This window comes from Ambystoma mexicanum, chromosome 2p, assembly GCF_040938575.1.
Source record: "Ambystoma mexicanum isolate Mex_15411 chromosome 2p, UKY_AmexF1_1, whole genome shotgun sequence".
In the NCBI taxonomy this organism is placed as follows: domain Eukaryota; kingdom Metazoa; phylum Chordata; class Amphibia; order Caudata; family Ambystomatidae; genus Ambystoma; species Ambystoma mexicanum.
In genome coordinates, this window is record NC_090923.1 from 288,420,198 (window position 1) to 288,439,274 (window position 19,077).

At 43.5% G+C, this 19,077-nt stretch overlaps 1 protein-coding gene across 1 annotated transcript in view; it reads left to right on the plus strand.

The window, feature by feature from the left end:
- Window positions 1-19,077, plus strand: part of FBXW12 (F-box and WD repeat domain containing 12) — a 549,693-nt gene that overhangs the window by 355,127 nt on the left and 175,489 nt on the right. Inside the window, exons 8-9 of the mRNA XM_069643567.1 lie at window positions 6,372-6,550; window positions 6,638-6,765. Coding sequence (XP_069499668.1) covers window positions 6,372-6,550; window positions 6,638-6,765 — 307 coding nt within the window. The remainder of the gene's footprint in view (window positions 1-6,371; window positions 6,551-6,637; window positions 6,766-19,077) is intronic.

Sequence of the window (19,077 nt, forward strand, 5' to 3'; positions counted from 1 at the left end):
GGCTATGCAGCAAGATCAAGAACCTGCGTCTCCGAAGGTGCTGTAATTGAAAATATTTTGTAAATTGTATCCTGTTTCATGTCACTGCCCCCCTGATGGCTGCCTAGTAGCACCCAGAGTGTACTGTGCTTGCCAGACTTGCGCATTCTATCGCCCACTCAGGTAAAGGGGCTATGATTGAAAAAGTTAACTGGGATTGATTTGCCCCTTTCATGCTATCGATCGGACTTATTGTAGTATCTGTTTGGTGTGTTTAGCTCATAATGTGAGAATTTTGGTGCAAACTGCATTCTCCGCACATGTCACTTTCTGAATGAGCAGATTGACGTTGTCCTGCTCCCCAAGTTCCAGAACGATCAGTTCAGTTTGATTTTGTTGGCATTATCACATTCTGAGTGGAAGCATATCCATTCTGAAAAGCTGATTCCATCACAGTAACAAAGACGTTCTTCATTGACTTTATTCACATATTTGGGCTTCCTCTAATTATAGATCTACCAAGTAAGTAATTTCACTGGACAGCTTTTCAGAGAGATCTGTAATGCTCTCAGTATCTCAACAGTTTCACTGTGCTGTCCACTCCCAGGCTAGCATGACAGTAGAGCACCATAACAGAGATATTAAACTCTGATTGTCCAAAGTATGTCAAGAAACAGGCCTCATGTGGCTTCTGGCTTTGCCCTTAGTTCTACACATGCACTATAACCCTCATAAGAAATATGGTTTAACATCCCATAAGGTCCTCACTGGATGCCCAAAGCGCATGGATACTTCCCCCCCAGTGTCTGAATCTCAACCTTGGTGATGAAAAAGGTTTGAGTTACTGTAAGACCCTCGTAAAATGTATCCTTTCTCTTCATTCTCAGGTGAAGAAGGCCTTACCGGAACTAGCTATTGGACCTCACCATACATTGCTGCCTGGTGAATACATGCGCATGAAAATACACCAATGGAATTCAATGCTGAGTGGAAGCCTCCTACCTGATCGTGCTCACCACACAGACAACTGTCACGTGCCTGGAACTCCCGTCCTGGTCCCATGCATCCCAGTTCAGCCACCTGCAGAATCGATCCTCTTCAATCCCGCTACCTGTGGAACAGAGTCCTTCGGAGTTGCCTCAATTTCGTCTGTCTGATCCTTCAGTGGATTCTGGAGCAGTGATTCCACCACATCCTCTTTATTTGTATGCAGATGTCCTGAGGCGAATCTCACTTCTACTGGAATTGGTCGACATTTGGAGAATGCTCCAGACATTGCTTTTCACCCAACTCCAAAGAGCTGTGCAACCGTCTCAACAGTAGAGGCTAATTCTAGCCTCCCAGAGAACACACAGCAGCCTGTCACTGGTTCACTGGTTTCTGTCTCTCCCACTTAAGGGGGGTATAACCTCTGCCCATGCAGAGGGCCTTTCCAGTAGTGAGTAAAGGGAAGGAAGATAAGTCTGGTGGCAATAGGAATATTATTGTTGTATATTCCTCTTAAAATGTCCCCTCCAGCAAATGACGATCCAGAAAAAAAGTTGCTGGGAATGCTGTAGTGATCTAGCCTGCCCGGAACGGTTTCTGAGTTTCTTGCCTAACCAGAGCTGCTGGATTCTTTCTCGTTATAAGCAGTGTGCTTCTTGTGATGTGGGGGAAGGTATGGTTGGGATTGGAGTATCTGCGCTCTACTCTTTCAAATTGGGGAATAAATGTTTAGCATTGTAATTATAATAAACGAAAGACTTAAATCGTTTTTCCAAGAAAAATTAGAACAGTTGTTTCTTTGTTGGTGACATGACGTGGTGGTCAGCTGACGCGTGTTTCAATCCGTGGTCGTCCTCAAGGTTGACATGTAAATCATACATATACACATTCCAGTGTTTCATAGAAATGTTATCACAGACAATACAATAGTGACCAATAATGAGAAATAGAAGAACAAAAGAAAAGCAAAAAGTGGATTCCCCACCAGAATGCAAAAAAGGGCACTTGTATCGAATGTTCAGGCATATGAAATAGTAATTTAATTACATGGTTACATACCCATAATCAGATCATCCATGAAGGGTATGTCGGAAGCGGGAAAAACAAGACAACGCTGCAATTGTTTTAGTTAATTACATGGTTGCCTAATGCAGTAATTGTAGTTCTCCTTAAAAAGAACTTCACAGAGAATGTTTAGCACTATTTGAAGATTATTTAAGGGTGTGCCCTAAAGTGAGTGTACACCTCACCTCCATGTCCAGCCTGATAATGCCAAATATTATTGGGTCGTGAGTAAGTGTGGGTTATCATGCTAATGTATTAGGATTGAAATCATAATCATTCCTCAGAACCTTTGTTTATGGTTTTGGTTATTTCACCAAGATATTTAGTGGGCCCTTTGTTGAACCATATCCCATGAATATCGTTGATATGCCATGCAAATGCACTCACTCTTAGATTCAGAGTACGATGAGAGGTTGACCTGGTAACAAAATGTAGGCAAATTAATAGAAATGCCTAATAATTGAAAGCGTTCAAAAACGAATACAAATTAAACACAACATACTATGTAAGTTTCCTATACATCGTGATGGTGCAGGTATGTCTCAATATGCCCTGGTATTCATAAAGGCTGGTTCATTAAAGTACGTTCAGTGTGATCTATACAACAAACAAATGCCATGAAGGAATATAACCTTGTTATATATTGAATTCAATATAATGAGCAATAAACATTGTGGTTCCAATGCAATGAATCATCTTACCCTATAGCTGTTGGCTATGTCCTGAAAAGTAAGTGTTCATTCATAGTATAAGTGTGGTCACACATATACTTCTGTCATTAGTATGCCCGGTCCAAATTGTACATTCCATGTCCATGACCTGCATTGGAAAAGTAAAACAAAGGATTCCTATAGTATTCCTGTCACTCTCTGGCCAGCCTCTTGGACCTCTCCCTACTATAACAATTGCACTTTTTTTTTTTTTAACACTTTTTTTTTGTTTGAAACATAAACAAAATAACTCGCACTTTATTAACAACCAACCATAACACACATGATAACATAACAACTTCCTTCCCCTTAATATAGACCTGCACTGCACTTCTTGTACCTTTCTTCATTCGCTCCCTGCTGCTTGCATAGTTACAGTAGTCTGACCCACTGTGATCTCTTTCGATACCGGAGTCTTGAGTTCAGAGGCTGCCATAACAATTGCACCTTTGGCTTGTTCCCCCCCCCCCCACCCAAACACACCCTTCATGGATGATCTGATTATGGGTATGTAACGAAGTAATGAAATAACTATTTTATATTTCTGAACATTCGATACAAATGCCCTTTTTGCATTCTGGTGGGGAATCCACTTTTTGTTTTTCTTTTTTTCTTCTATTCCTCATTGTCTGTGTTCCTCACCATTATTGGTCACTATCGTATTGTCTGTGGTAACATTTCTATGAAACACTGGAATGTGTATAACTATGATTTACATGTCAGCCTTGAGGACGACCACGGGTCGAAACACGTGTTGGCTGACCTTTATCCGAACTTTCAAGCTTGATCTTTTAGGTAGCATAATTAATAATTCAGAATCATTGCCACATCATGATCATGTGTGTACTCTTCATAGGTTTGTTCTTTACCGCTACCATTTTGACATTTAACAGTACCTGCCACATTTCACATGACCCTCTTTGGTCGCCAGCAACAATTATTTTCTTCATGCAACCAGGCAGTACGCCTGCATTCAGAACGTTTCTGATTGCTGGGTCTACACGCATTTTCCTCAGGATGTGGCCTCTCGTTACGTGTAGCCTCTGTTTCTTTTAACTGGGGAGATGTGTGCAAAGAAGTAGGCAGGATTAGATAGGAGAGGGTAAGGGGGAAGCTCATAATGAGCAGGAGTAGAAGGTGAGCGGGTAGGAGGTTGGGGGTTCACCACAGGCAGTGTAATGTGGGAGAGTAGGAGGGGGAAGTAGAGGGAGAAAGGATAGAAATGAGGGGTACATATTTAGAAGACATGCGATCAGGAAAGGAGTAGGAGGGAGAGAGTGAACGGGGAGAGTTTGAATAAAACAGGAAACATATTTGAAGAAACACAGGCAGCATATTGAACCATGTTTAAAGACCAATATTGTGGGAACACCACAGCAGGATATCCCAAGGAAGTCCTGGAACGATAAAGACAGATAAGGCCTTGGCCGTTAGGCCCTCCTACGTTAGAGAGGCTATCTTACTCAGTATGGGTTATCATTGTAAGAACAATCTCCATCGACACAATCTAAGTGAAGTAGGTTGGCAACTGTCTTTAATAGCAGCACAGCAGAGTGGACAACATACATTGACTGGGCAGGTCACCACGAATGCATCCAAAATTAACATGCACGTCCCAAAACACAGCAGTTCTTACACACTGTTGAATACCTTGAAACCAATGAAGGGGCATACACTATGGTTCTTATTACAGCAATAGTAGGGAATAAACCTTTGGCTTCTTGCTTATCATACGAACTTCAAAGAGAAATGTTAACTTTTTCACTTCTCCTTGTCCCATGCAGTGAGGCTCACATGCCATTCATCATCTTATACAATATACAATGCAGCTCATCTAGTTTCTAATATAATAATATAAAGCAGTGCCATCCAGACTCAGCCGGTACAATGAAAATGTTTTGAGTTCATAAAAATTGTCAAACTGCAGTACGCCAACCCCAAAACACCAGTGTAGTGTCTAACCCCCTCCACCCTCTACTATCCGAATTGGTCTATCCTTACCCTTTCACTCAGTGCCTCAATCCCCTTTTGCCCCATCATGTTTTGCTGCCCCTGTTTAACCCATTTTGTAGCCCCCTTCCCTCTAGCCTACTTTTTTGCCCCTCACTCCTTTTAGCCCCTTTTGTTGTCCCTCACTCCGGATAGCCCCTTTTGATGTCCCTCACTCCTTTAGCCCCTTTTGATGTCTGCACCCATTTATTCGTTTCTATTGGCCCCACCCATGTAGCCCCTTTTGATGCCCCCGCGTCCCTTTTAGCCCCTTTTGTCTCCTCAGCCCTTTTAGCCCGTTCCTGCCCCCTCTAGCCACCTTTCTTGCCCAGTCCATTGACCCCTTTTTTCTTGTCCTTTTAGCCCATTTTGTTGTCCCTCCTGTTAGCCCTTTTGATGTCCCTCACTCCTTTAGCCCCTTTTGTTGTCTGCACCCATTTAGTCCCTTGTATTGGCCCCACCCATGTAGCCCCTTTTGTTGTCCCCTTTAGCCCCTTTTGTCTCCTCAGCCCATTTAGCCCGTTCCTGCCCCCTCTAGCCACCTTTCTTGCCCAGTCCATTGACCCCTTTTTTCCTGTCCTTTTAGTCCATTTTGTTGCTTCCCCAACCCCTTTAGCTTATTTTCTTGCCCCCACACACCTTTTCTTGCCCCGGAGCCCCTCCCCTTTTCCATGCAGCCATTTCCCAGACTCGGCTTGTGCTTGGCCCCAAGAGCCAGTCCAGACCCCCTGGCTCTGCACCCATAAATTCCCGGGCTCTCCCAGGTCTATGACTAATTCTGGCGTACGGCCCGGTAGTGCTCCTACCCTATGCTGGGATGGGTCCCTGTTCTCTCCTGCCATGGTCAAGCTTTTGACCCTGTCATAGAACTAATGCGAGGAGGATTGTCAAAGTGATTTCATCCTTATTGAGTAAGAATATATTAGCAATTCATTTTTCAGCCTCACATGGATTGTTCATATCTATGCCTTTTTCACCTCAAGACAACTTGCCAAAATGCAACTACATTTTTTCACAGAGTTCTATTTCAGTGAGGTGGGGGTTTTGTACGTTTGACTTCACTAGTTATTACCAATTTGTTTTTAATGTGCGCCTATTTTTCATTACGTAACATTCTCCCTTATCTATTGATTAATAGGAGGGAATTCTATGCTCCATTTTTGCCCAGTGCATAACCGCTTCCATTCCCCTTTACTTAATGTTCCTTTAATGTTTTGTTGCTTTCTTTTTTTGTGTTTTCCCTTTTTGATATCCTTTCCCTTACACATTTTTGTTTATTTTCATTTTATCATGAATATGCATATTTGTTTAAACATTTTTTTAAATTTCATGAGTTTAGTATGTATCTGAATGAGTGCATTTTCGTTTAATATTATTTCATTACATTTGATTTTTCATTGAGACATATTTGGTTTAAATGCAGCGGGATGGCGGGGTACTGTTATTAATTATTCAATAAGATTCCAATAATGATTGTTGAGCCCTCAAAAATATCATTATCCAATCCATTGTTGATCCCAGGCTTCTAAGGATTTTACCCACTCAGCATGTATTTTCTGAACAAGTGTATGTATACATTTTGATAAAGATGATCCTCCATGTCAAATGCAAACCATTTCTAACTCGGATTAATTTTATAAGTTGAACAGATTGCACGTTTTGCATTAACCAGGACCGGAGCATCAACTTTATACATACAGGGACATGGAGCAGAAACCCTTCTTCTAGCAAGTGGAACTGAGCTTTATCTGTATTCAATTTCTGGATCCAAGTTAGCATCCTTCAAAGATCACACAGAAGACATTACTTCCATATGTGTGGTATGTATGACTTTTGTGTATAATTTAGTTTCCACAAGCCTGTCTCTTTTTAGCATTTTGCTTTAACCAAAATTCTTTGCATTTAAGGATCCTTTCCGTGTTATTACATCGTCTATGGATTTATCCCTTCGTGTTTACACATGGAAAACCGAAAATAAAATGTATTCTCTTACAAGCCGCTATCACTTGCTTGGAGGATCTCATAGATTTTCAAGGTAATATCCATTATTTGTCTTTTCCTTTAAAATGATATGCTACCGCTTTCCTTCTTTTTAATGTGCGCCCTGATGCCTGCGGGCTTTGGCGCGTTATTAATCTATAAATAAATAAATGTTACAGCTGTATAAGCTGTATAAGCTATATTTTTACATGTATGAAAATCAGCTTGTAAAGAAAGTATGGGAACATTTCTTTCTCCCAGAGAGTAATTTTTAGTTAAATAGTGTTCATAGTTTAGTATGAATAAATGTGTCCACAGACCGAACTTCCATAATAGTTTATAAATCCAGTATTCCTGACCGCATTTCATATTTTCAAACAGTAAAACGTGTATAGTTATTATATACATGTTAATCAGTTAAGTAGAACAGTTTGACTCAACTATCTGTAATTCAAAGCTGCAGTTTTCAACTTAATTTAGATTAACATTGTTCACGTCACCAAGGGTTTTTATGTTGTAATCCTGCTCACTGGAGATCGATTCTCTAAAAGGCTTCCCTTTTTTGGCCATCCTGGAGAGGCCGACAAAGGCTGCGATTTTTGTTTCTTTGGGGGCTTTTCCCCAGAGGAGCACTTTGAGCAATGCCACGCCCTTCCACGCTGCTTCCTGACTATTATGCCCCATTCGCCGTCTCACTGAAGTGCCTTCAACTGACACTTCACACCCCACATATTGCAATCTGATTCCACCACTCTACGGAATGCACCGCAAACTGCAATATCCACCGGCTGGTCCCTGTTCAAGGGTATCTCTGTCACACACACACACACAGACATACACACCGTCCTGATTAAAGAGGGAGACTCCTGAATTTTTCCATCAAGATATAGCTAGTTTTACCTTCTCCCTTCTAAAATAATCTAACCCCAATTTATTTCAATGGGAAACTTTTATTCTCCCCATTCCCGAGACAAAATCTCCCTCCGAGTTGATCCAAAATGTTGGCATGTATGCACATAGAACATTATATTATCCTATTGTTCTTCTGTAGCCCTGCAACATTGCATGAGGCTGTTGTTGGAAAACCTGCAGCTGAATTCGTATATGCTCATCATTTTAAATGCATAGGCAATGGTAGACACACAGTGCGAAAGAAAGGAAAAACGAGGAATGCAGCCTTAATTGTCCCTCCTGGTTCATTCCTTTGGTATCTGAGGAAGCCAACATCAGCAATCTAGTTCTGTATTCTACTTTGTGTTTACCTGGCCAGCCCCATGCCTCCTGGTGGTTTTCAAAGAAGGCCTGATATCAGCCAGTACTTATGTATTATAGATCCTGTTCCCTCGTACTTCTTTTGACTTGACGATTTACATAACTTTTCGACTCCCAGTGTATAATCTGGGATGAGATCTACTTTTGGAATTTGAGTGCTTCATGCCCTCCTGATGTTCCTCCTCACCACTTCCTGGTTCCTTTTGACTTCTTCCTCCTCACTTCTCCTAATGTGCCTCTCCACCTCATTATTTCTCCTCCTGATGTTCCTCGTCACCACTTCCGCCTTTCTCTGTTGCCTCTTGGTCTCCTTTCTCCAGCCTCCTGCTCTCGCCTACAATATGTTCGAAAACAGCTCCTCATATGGTTCCAAATCCCCACTCACTGTCCAAATGGTGGCAGTTTATGTGCAGTTTTAGCACCATTCTCCTGGGACCTCCAGTGTGTAACTGTACTTGTGAGAACATGCTTATTAGTTACGTACATGGAACAGTGTATTTCAAAGTGAGCGTGGGTCTCCTGCAATCCCTGCCTCTCTCTGGCCCAACTTCCAGAGACATGACGCAACCCTTCACATGAGACTACCGCTATTGAGGAATGCCTCTTTGCACATGCACGAAATAGGTAGCGTTCCACTCCTCACGGTGTGGCTTAGGATGATTTTTTCCCAGTCAGAGATCGCTCACCTGCTCTGTCTGATGGTGTGGTTCATTGTCTCTGCAGCGCTATACTTTCCTGACCCAGTTGACTCTGTACTTACGGCCTAGGTCTTTCTTACCATTCCTGTTCTCATAATGCCAGGAATCATGATTGCTGTACTAGAACATTTTTGGGGAGATGTGTATTCCACTATTTCTCTATGAATCACTTTTTGGGGGCAGTTGTGCCAAAAGGGCATTGATGATTTAGAGGGTCTTTTCTGTTCAAAGTAATTGTTTACCACTCCCTGTTTCTCTGTGTGTGCATCTGATTTGTATGCATCGATGCTTTAAGTATACTATATTTCTTGTATACTTAGCTCTTGGCAGCAAATTTAACATGTCAATATTGTGATAGGCTTCAATTTATGATTCCACTGGCCAAATCTAGCAGATTAAGAATACTCAACTTATATGGTCCATGCTACAGCCATTGCCTGTGTTTCTGTATTTTTAGATTGCTCTAAGATCAGCAGAATTTCATTAGAAAGTTATGTTTCAGTAAGTAAATTGTGTGATACATAGAGTAGTTATTAAGAGGCTTACCTATAACCCTTAAGTAAACTAAGGGTGCTCATCAATCATCTACAGAAAAAGGCAGTCCTCAGTCCATCTGCTATCTAGCCCCTACCACCATATTCAAATCACATGAAATTATCCCAGATGATAGCCTTCTCACTCAGGCTTTCTTGGCTCAATGTTCAGAGGATCTCACTCTGGAGATAGTTTTCACAAACAGTTCGGAATACAAAGGGTTTCTGCTTTCCTTTTAAACTCTTCAGGAAAAGTTGCAAATCTCTCTTTAAAGTAAATGTCACAAGTGTTTTACATTTTGGAATGATTTCCTTATTCTTTTCCCACAATTTTAGCCACTTTCTCTTCCTTGAATGTATGTCTTGATCTACTTGCTTAAACCCTACAGTTTCCCTTCGATTTCCCAAATGTCTCTTTGGTCTTATATCATGCACCCCTTGGTTTAATCCTCCAGATTCTTGTTGGCTTTCTGTGTTTTGTAAACATTGTGTTGGTTTCAATATTTCACATATTCATCTCTTCGGTTTCTCAGGATCTCGTAACCCTCTTCCCATCTTTCTTTCTGTTTGTGGGGCTACGCTAGCCTTCCTCGCCATGGGCAGCCCTGGTAATGCGTTCTTGGCCACTAAGCGTCTGCTTGTCGAATAATGCCTGGCACGGCAGACTCCTGGGTTCTGAATCCAGTACAGAGGATTCTATACTCTGCTTTATCCTGATCTTAACACGGTTTCTCGGGTTCCTGACCCACTATGGCTGCACTGTGGTTGCGCCAACAAGGAAGATGGTTTTCCCATCTCTGTTTGGATGTGTCACCTCTCTCGTTGCCAAGTCTCCACTTCATTGCTTCCCTCAAGGTTACCACAGGCTTTGCGGTGCATCGCAACGCCGCACCTCCAAGACTTCAGTATGCTATAGGCTCGCCTCTGCGTAGGATTCTCTCTCCTTGATTCATGATTCTTCGTCTCTATGTTCACGCACTCTCGCATACATCAAAGAAGCGTGTTGTGGTATGTCCACAGCTGCATTCAACTGGTCACCTGCATTACCTTGAGTCATCAGAAGAAAAGTGTTTTCAGTCTTATAATCAGGCCACATAGTCGTACCATTTGTTGCTTTTATTCTCATCCAGGCAGACATTGTGCTCTTTGAGAGGAGTTCCTTAAAGGAATGGGAAACCTTGTCACACAGAGGGGTGTCACTCCCACTGAGGCCCTGCTTTCTCTGACCACCAGGGAGGGTCTTGCTGAGCCACCTCACCTCCCTAGCCTTAAAGGGGGTGGCTCCCTCATGGGAAGAAGGGGCGAATTGCAGAGATTAATCACAATCCCTGCTAAGGATCTTCCATGATGAATTTTAAAGAGTAGTAATATTATAAGTTATGTCATTCGTGATGTCATTGATGATGCCATTTGTGATGTTAGTCTTAGCAGTGCATGGCGGGGTCTTTTTTAATTGCAAATACCCAACACGTCCCTCTAACAACGTTTCTTATAGAATTTCAAAGGTTTTCATTGGAGCAATTTAACCTTCATGTCCCTTTTTAACAAAGATTGTTCACTGAATTGCAACGGTTTTTATAACTTAAGCTGTTTCAGCATTCGATGGAAGTCATTAATAATTACACTTTTAACATATATGAATGAACTACAACACTACTGTAACAAATAGTATGCCCTGCAAAAAACATTATGTGTGTCACTTTGAGCAGCACTTGTTGGGGATGTAAGTTATGGTTGACTTGCCTAGGGCATAATGCTCAACCATGAACTTGGCCCTACCAAACCACCTTCAATATCCACTGCACCTACCCTGCAGCCTAGTCCACTGTAAGGGTACAGAAGTACGAGTCTGACACACTGGTGGCATGTTTGTTGACGAAACCTATCTTGCCCTGTTTCTACGTGGGTTTGCCCTACCTCAACAAAAATACTAAGGATGCTGTAAGTATGTCCAGTAAATAAAATGTCAACCATCCTGTGTCCAAACCTATTTCTGTCCCTTACACTGTAGACTAACTAAGGAAACACTGAGTGTCTTCTTGATCCAGAATGACGCTTCTCTTGTTCTGGATGCAGATTCAATTGTTCAGTTCTTGATGAGAAAACACAATGAATGGTTCTTAATTAAAAAGTTATTGATCTTGAAGGCTCTTCCAAGCGTATACAAAAACACAGTTCCCAAGTATCGGGGGGCTGAGGGAGGTCTCTTCCCCCTGTTCTTTCTCCAGCTCACAAATGTAGCATCAAGTCTGGTTCACTATCCTGCCAGACCTGACTGTAGATCTTAGTATTCCAAAAAATGTTTCTTCTTTTGGCAATGGGTCCTCAACCCCTTGTCTTCGCCGCTCGCACCTCTTTCTCTCTGATGTGGGTTCCAAACACCTCTAGGTATCGCCCCAACTTGTTACCTAGATTGTTTCTCTTTTGTGTGGGTCCCAGACCCCTTTAGCTTATCTCAGAACCTCCCTGATCCCAGCTCCTTGATTGTATGCTTCTCCAGACTTATATGGGTTGTCCTTGACCTATGTTTTTTGCTCTTGCGGTGCTCGCCCAACTTCGTATGGGTCCCAGATGCTGCTGTGCTGCTCTAGTGGCCTTGTCCAACTGTGTATGGGTCCCAGACCCTGGTGTGCTTCACTTGAAGAACTTCCCCGACCTTCATATGGGTCACAGGCTCCTCTCTCAGGTTTATCGCATGTTGTGCCCAAGTCTGGTTCACTAAGCTGCCAGGCACTAGTTTTCATGTGACTGACTCTTATTTATCCTCAAGTACTGGTACAAGGGAGATGGGGTTCCTCAGCCTTCCCCAACCGCCTGCTTCATTCTCTCCTGTCCCCACCTCCCGCTACGATAACCCAAGTACCTTGTTTGGCAATACCAGCTTGCTGGGGTGGCTTTGTGGGGCTGCTTCTCTACTGAAGGATTCTGCATGTCTTCCAGTGGTCTCCACGTGTCCTTGCAGCATTCACAGGTTTGGTCCCTCTCACTGTGTGCTTCTCAGCCCGACCATGCGGTCGGGCTGAGAAGCAGCCTTAACCGGGCATCCAGTTCTCCAGCCTGTAGTCAGGTAAACTCAGCATGTGTTCTGGGAGGCTCCGTCAGCCTTTCCTGTTCTCTGCGAGAAGCCTCCTGACGGCTCCCGGTTCCCCCAGGTAGGATCTGACAAGCTACATAGTCCTTCCTTGCTTTTTATTGTTGGGGTTGCCTCTTGTCAACTGTACTACTTATGTTGATTCCCCAGTTAACTTTACTAATTTGTATTGAGCACCAGGGGACCCAGAGACTTACGGGCGCAACAAAAAACACAAAACGAGACAAGCAAAGAAGAGGCACATCAACGATAATGCCAAGACAGCTGCGAAACCAGAAAAAAGTGGAATAATTCCACCATGTTTTCTGAAATAACAATGTTTTAATTTTCTTTTTAAAGATAGCAGTAGATTCTATCTCCCTGATGTCGGGTGGGATGACATTCCATGCCTTAGGCCCCGCCATACAGAATGCAGATTTCATCATCTGAGTAAATGGACACTTGGGAGTAAGGTATGCAGTAGATGAGACCAAACTATTTATCTGCGCACTCATATCCAGATTTTGATCTAAAATGATAACCAAGGTTTTCAAATTTTTCTTGGTTTCAAGATTGCAGCCTGATACAAGGAAATGTCTGTATTCTGGACGCAATTTCCTTATTTTATTGCTGGTACCTATCACCATTAACTCAGTTTTCTCTTTATTTTATGCCAATCCATATTCCATCATGCATAATTGTATGATTTCATAGATCTTATTTATAGTTTTTTGATCTTCCTTATGCAGTCCTGAGATCGGGACGACACATTGATTGTCCTCCGCATAGTTTGTGAATCCTATGTTACTTTCTGCCAGTAGGTTAAAAAATGGGATTGGAAAGATATTCTATAGAGAGGGAGATAGACACGCTCCCTGCGGCATGCCAAAATTCAAGCGTCCCGAGGGGTCTTCAGCCAAATCACTCCACACTCTACACGAACGGTCACTTAGAAATGATGCAATCCACTGCGTGGCATTGTCTGAGAAAAAAGCTTCCTCCCTTAACCTGGCGACCAGCCTCCCACGGTCCACCGGGTCAAAGGCAGCAGATAGCTCCAACAACATCAACATTACTGTCTGTCCTTTGCCCATATACTGTAGTAATCGGGATTTAAGGTCCAGCAGTGCCACCTCAGTACCATGACCCTGCCTGAAACCAGAGTGCCAGTTATTCAGGATATCATGGTTGTTCAGGAAGGCTGATAGTTGTAGGTACGCCACCGGGTCCAAAATCTTCAAAAGAAACAGTGTGTTAATTATTGGCCTATAGTTTGTAGGAGGTAAGGGGGTGATCCAGGCATTCTTAAGTACTATGGGGACATGATTCTCTGAAAAGGATGCATTCACAAAACTTGCAGAGAGCACTCATCAATAGAAGAGCACACTCCTTAATCACCAAGGCTGGACAAGAATCTCCTTTACAATTTGTCGTTTTTAAATTTGCCATGATCACCGCTAGATCACTTTCCGATATATGACTAAAATTACATTGAATGTCAAGGTTGTCGATGGACTGATTACAGTCCTCATAAGGGCTAGCTAACAAAGTGCAGACTTTCTGATTATTCTCTATGGACTTTTATATTTGATCCAATTTCCCAAGCATGACCTCCTGGATCATGGTGCACCATGCAACATCCTTTACAATAATGTCAGTGTTAGTCTTACAGGGATCTTCCAGCTCCTTTAATATTTTAGAAAGTTCCTCAGAGTTGGATTGAGCATTACCAAACCTGTTATCGTTGGTGCTTTTCTTAGCTGCCAGTACTGCCGATTTATACTCTTTAGCTGCACGCTTATGCACTTCTTTATCCCTGGCAAGTTGTGACAGTCTCCAGACATAAAAGCATTTACCTTTTTTTTAACCTTCAACTGTTTTTAAATCCGGCGAGAACCACAAGTTGTTCTTCTTCTTTGCTACCCACTTTAGTTGAAGAGGGGCTAAGGAGTCGGTGGCTTCTTGCATAGATTGCTGAAATGCCTCTACAATCTCCTTAACTGTAGCCAGGCTTGTGACTCTCTGATTTAAAGTCACGAGCCAGGGTGTCATCAACTCTTGAGTGAGCATTTTAATGTTCCTAGCCTTTATACTTTTCTTCCCATCTACCTTGGGTAAATGTGTCCAAAATCTTCAAAAGAAACAGTGTGTTAATTATTGGCCTATAGTTTGTAGGAGGTAAGGGGGTGATCCAGGCATTCTTAAGTACTATGGGGACATGATTCTCTGAAAAGGATGCATTCACAAAACTTGCAGAGAGCACTCATCAATAGAAGAGCACACTCCTTAATCACCAAGGCTGGACAAGAATCTCCTTTACAATTTGTCGTTTTTAAATTTGCCATGATCACCGCTAGATCACTTTCCGATATATGACTAAAATTACATTGAATGTCAAGGTTGTCGATGGACTGATTACAGTCCTCATAAGGGCTAGCTAACAAAGTGCAGACTTTCTGATTATTCTCTATGGACTTTTATATTTGATCCAATTTCCCAAGCATGACCTCCTGGATCATGGTGCACCATGCAACATCCTTTACAATAATGTCAGTGTTAGTCTTACAGGGATCTTCCAGCTCCTTTAATATTTTAGAAAGTTCCTCAGAGTTGGATTGAGCATTACCAAACCTGTTATCGTTGGTGCTTTTCTTAGCTGCCAGTACTGCCGATTTATACTCTTTAGCTGCACGCTTATGCACTTCTTTATCCCTGGCAAGTTGTGACAGTCTCCAGACATAAAAGCATTTACCTTTTTTTTAACCTTCAACTGTTTTTAAATCCGGCGAGAACCACAAGTTGTTCTTCTTCTTTGCTACCCACTTTAGTTGAAGAGGGGCTAAGGAGTCGGTGGCTTCTTGCATAGATTGCTGAAATGCCTCTACAATCTCCTTAACTGTAGCCAGGCTTGTGACTCTCTGATTTAAAGTCACGAGCCAGGGTGTCATCAACTCTTGAGTGAGCATTTTAATGTTCCTAGCCTTTATACTTTTCTTCCCATCTACCTTGGGTAAATGTGTCTATCTAAAACTAATTTTGCAGTGTACACAAAAAGTGATCAGACCACGGCAGAGTAGAACACGTAGATCCTATATCCTAGTTTTATGAGTGGCTATCTTTTTCCTCCTTGCCTATTCTTTTTCGTGTCAGTGGTTGTTTGCACTCCATCTGGGCAATCCTCACTCTTCCTCGTCACAGTATGATCTGTATGAATATAATCCTTTACAGAGATACATAGATGTGTGGGGACCACAGGGAACTGATGGTGGTTAGAGGAAACAGGGAACAGAAATGGAGGGGGTGTATATCAGGTTCTCCAAAGGCGATCGTCACTGGTCCTATGAAGGTCTTCCCTCCCCATGAGATCCACCCGCTGACTACCACACCCAGGAAGATTATCGGGTAGTAGCCTCGCCTCCCTGGCCTCATGGGAAGGGAATCCCCCCCCTCATGGGAACAGTGACAATGCAGTGGGATTCATCACATATCGTTCCCCTCATGCTGCTGGGTTCTCCATCTGGTAAAGGAAATCGGGACAGGAAATCAACATTACCCTATTCCTTAACTTTACGCTAATACAAAAGGGTTGCAGATCAAGAATTCTGCGCATGATTCAGGGATTTCTGTTCTTTCTTAAACTAAGCCACGTAAGGGGTGAGTGGTTTGTGATTAAAGTAAACTTTCTCCCAGTAAGGTAAGGTAATATATTAAGTGTCCCACTGCCCATTTTATCGCCATGGCCTAGAGTTTTATTGTGGCATAGTTGTGTTCCCTAGGATACAGTTTTCAACTGATATACATCACTGGATGTTCTATGCCCTCATATGTCTGTGCAAGAACTGCTCCTAGGCCCACCCTGGATGCATTGGAAAAATTGGGATTAAATTATTGCTAGTATCCTACCAGTCCGAAGAAAGCCTGCAGTTCTTGTTTGCCTTTTGGCACAGGGGTTTCCTTTACGGCTTTAACCTTTTGTACTTAGGGTTGGACCAACCCGTTAGCCACAAAGAATCCCAGGTACCTCACGGCCAATTGGGCTAAATGACACTTCTTTGGGCTAGTGGGTAGCCCGGCCTGTTGCACAAGTGCTCCACCCAGAATTTTACTATGGATGATATCATCTAAATAGGCCCCACAGAAACTAGAATATGGTATTATTATTCAGTCCATTAGCCTTTGGAAGGTTGCTGGTGCACCATGAAGGCCAAATGGGGGTACCTTAAATTGGACTAGTCCTCTAGAGATGGAGAATGCAGTTTTTCTTCATTTTCAGGGTTCAGTGGGACCTGCAAATAGCTTTTGGTGAGATCACTTGTGGAAATATGAATGGCTGCGCCCCGTGTCGATCTATCAGGTCATCTATCGTAGGCATGGGATAATTAACGCCATGTTTAATTTTAGAAAGTCAACGCAGAATCTCCACGTTTTGATCTGGTTTGGTTTAGCTAACAAGATTATTAACGAGGACCATGGACTCGACTCTTGAGAGGGCTCTCTGTCAGCTTTTTATTTTTTAATTGTGCAATATATTCATTCAAAATCGGAGTCACACAATTAGATCTGTATCACCAATAACTCAGGAAGCCTGTGTTAAAATTCAGTGTTGCACTCGATTATAGTTTTTAAAAAATGATTGTATTTAGTTTGAATACAGAAACCAGACTTTTACAGTATATCTCTAAATAAGACATTAAACCATTTAAATTCGGACATACAAATCAAATTACAATTTTTACATAAAATGATGCATCATTTTACAGAAAGAAATGTTACCTATTAAAGTGATAGTATGTACAGTGAACCACATACACCAGTTCATTATACCTCCTAATACCCATGCTACAATGTAACAGGTTATATAAAATGTCACAGACAAATATAAGGAAATAAGCATTAAAATCATATACATAAAATGAGTACTAAACAATATCAAAAACATATACTAAATACCTTTGAAGAGTCTTCATTTTGTTTAAATGATATCAGTAGATCATTCGATGCCAAATTTTATAAAATTAAGAACATTTCAGACTAAATATTAAGACTAGCTAGTACATCTTTCTAGTCACTGAGTTAATTGGATAATTTGATGCCAAACTTGATAAAATGAGGAACATTTCAGGCTAGCAACATATATCTAGTCAGTGAGTTTGTTGCCCTTTTTTAGTGCTTCATCGGTTTTATGAAGCACTCGTGACAAGTTTTCGTCGAGTTACGCTTCTTGGAGGATTCAGGAAGATCTGAGGCCTACCATGGACATGGCCCAGGACAAAGGAAGCTCGACGCCCGGATCCAAGCTGTTCAGGAACTGCCCTGGATGCGGGTTACAGAATGTTTTCAAGGAGGATGAGCATTTGAGATGTCTCTACTGCATTCATGAGGACAAGATGCACGTGGAGAAGGACTGTACGTTCTGTAAGAACCTAGCGGAACGGACCATGGGGGATCATCGTACCCGCCTCGCCAGCTGGCTGGAGAAGGGCCCAGCAGGTGAGAAGAAGAAAATGTCAGAGCAGTCTTCTAAATCCTGTGAGGGCACCCCGGCGACGGGGGCCCAACAGAAGGCTAAGCACCTCGAGTCCGCGGGCACCGGGAGCGCCGAACGGTCGGGCTCTTCGGCTGCCAGGCGGGGCACGTATTCCCTGGCACCATCAACCACGAGCCAACGCTCTGGTTCGGGGAAGAAGAAATCCGAGTAAGCTTCTGGAGAGGCCCCGGTCGATCTCGAAGGATTCGGCCGAGGGGGAGAGAGGCGGTGACCCTCCCCCCAAGGTGAAGGCCTCAAGCGTGCCAAAGGTGGTGAAGGCCTTGATTCACCCGGCTAAGGCCTCTATTGAGGGAGTCACAGTGGCCCTGGTGAAGCCTGGGGAGGCTACACCAGTGGAGGCGATCTCAGGGCCCAGTGTTTCCCTGCCACCGCGGAGGGACTCCTTTTTCCAGCCCATCGACAAGACCCCCGTGAAGACCCTGGTGGAAAAAGAGTGGGGGGGCGGTGGCCATTACGGACATGGATTCAGCCTCTGAGGAGGAGCTGAAGGAAACCGTGAAGAACCTCAACGAGAGGTTCGAGAAGGTACAATCCCACGAGAGGGATCCCGAAGAGGTGGTCGAAGAAAGCGACGGTGGCGCCGACGAGGCCCCAGTGTAGGAGCAGCCATCCCTCCCGTCGCAGCCATTGCCCGAGCCTCAGGACAACTCAGCGGCCATTTTGATGGCAATCCAAACCTTATGCACGGAGATAAGGACAAGATTACCACGAACCCCGGCGGACGATCCAGAACCGGGCCCGTTGGGAAGCCCGCCTAACAAGCGGAGGAGAGTTCATCCCTCCCCGCCCTTCATGCCCCCACGACCCGTGGAGCCCTCATCCCCCTCACCGGACCCCAGGGATGACACAGCGACAGATTAGACGACGCGGATAGATGACGACCGCGGTGACGACGGGACAAACTTCCATCACCACTCCCTCGAGCTTCCCCGCCCAATGAAATTGGCTCCTTTCACGCCATGATCGCCAGGGCATCCAAGCTCTTCCAGCTCTGCCCTGAGGAACAGAAGGAGGGTTTCCTCTATCAACGGCGAGAGGCCAAGATAAAGTTGGTCCTCACGGTACCGTTACTCGACGATATCTGGGACGAGGGACTTGTGATCCTGAAGAACCCATCCACGACGCCTGCTAAGAGGGACAGGTACGAGAAGAAGTATAGGGTCCCCGACGCTGCCCCTTTGTCCCTCAGGGCGCAACCTACGCCGGATTCCGTCTTCTCAGCGGCGTCCGAAAAGAAGGCGGCGGG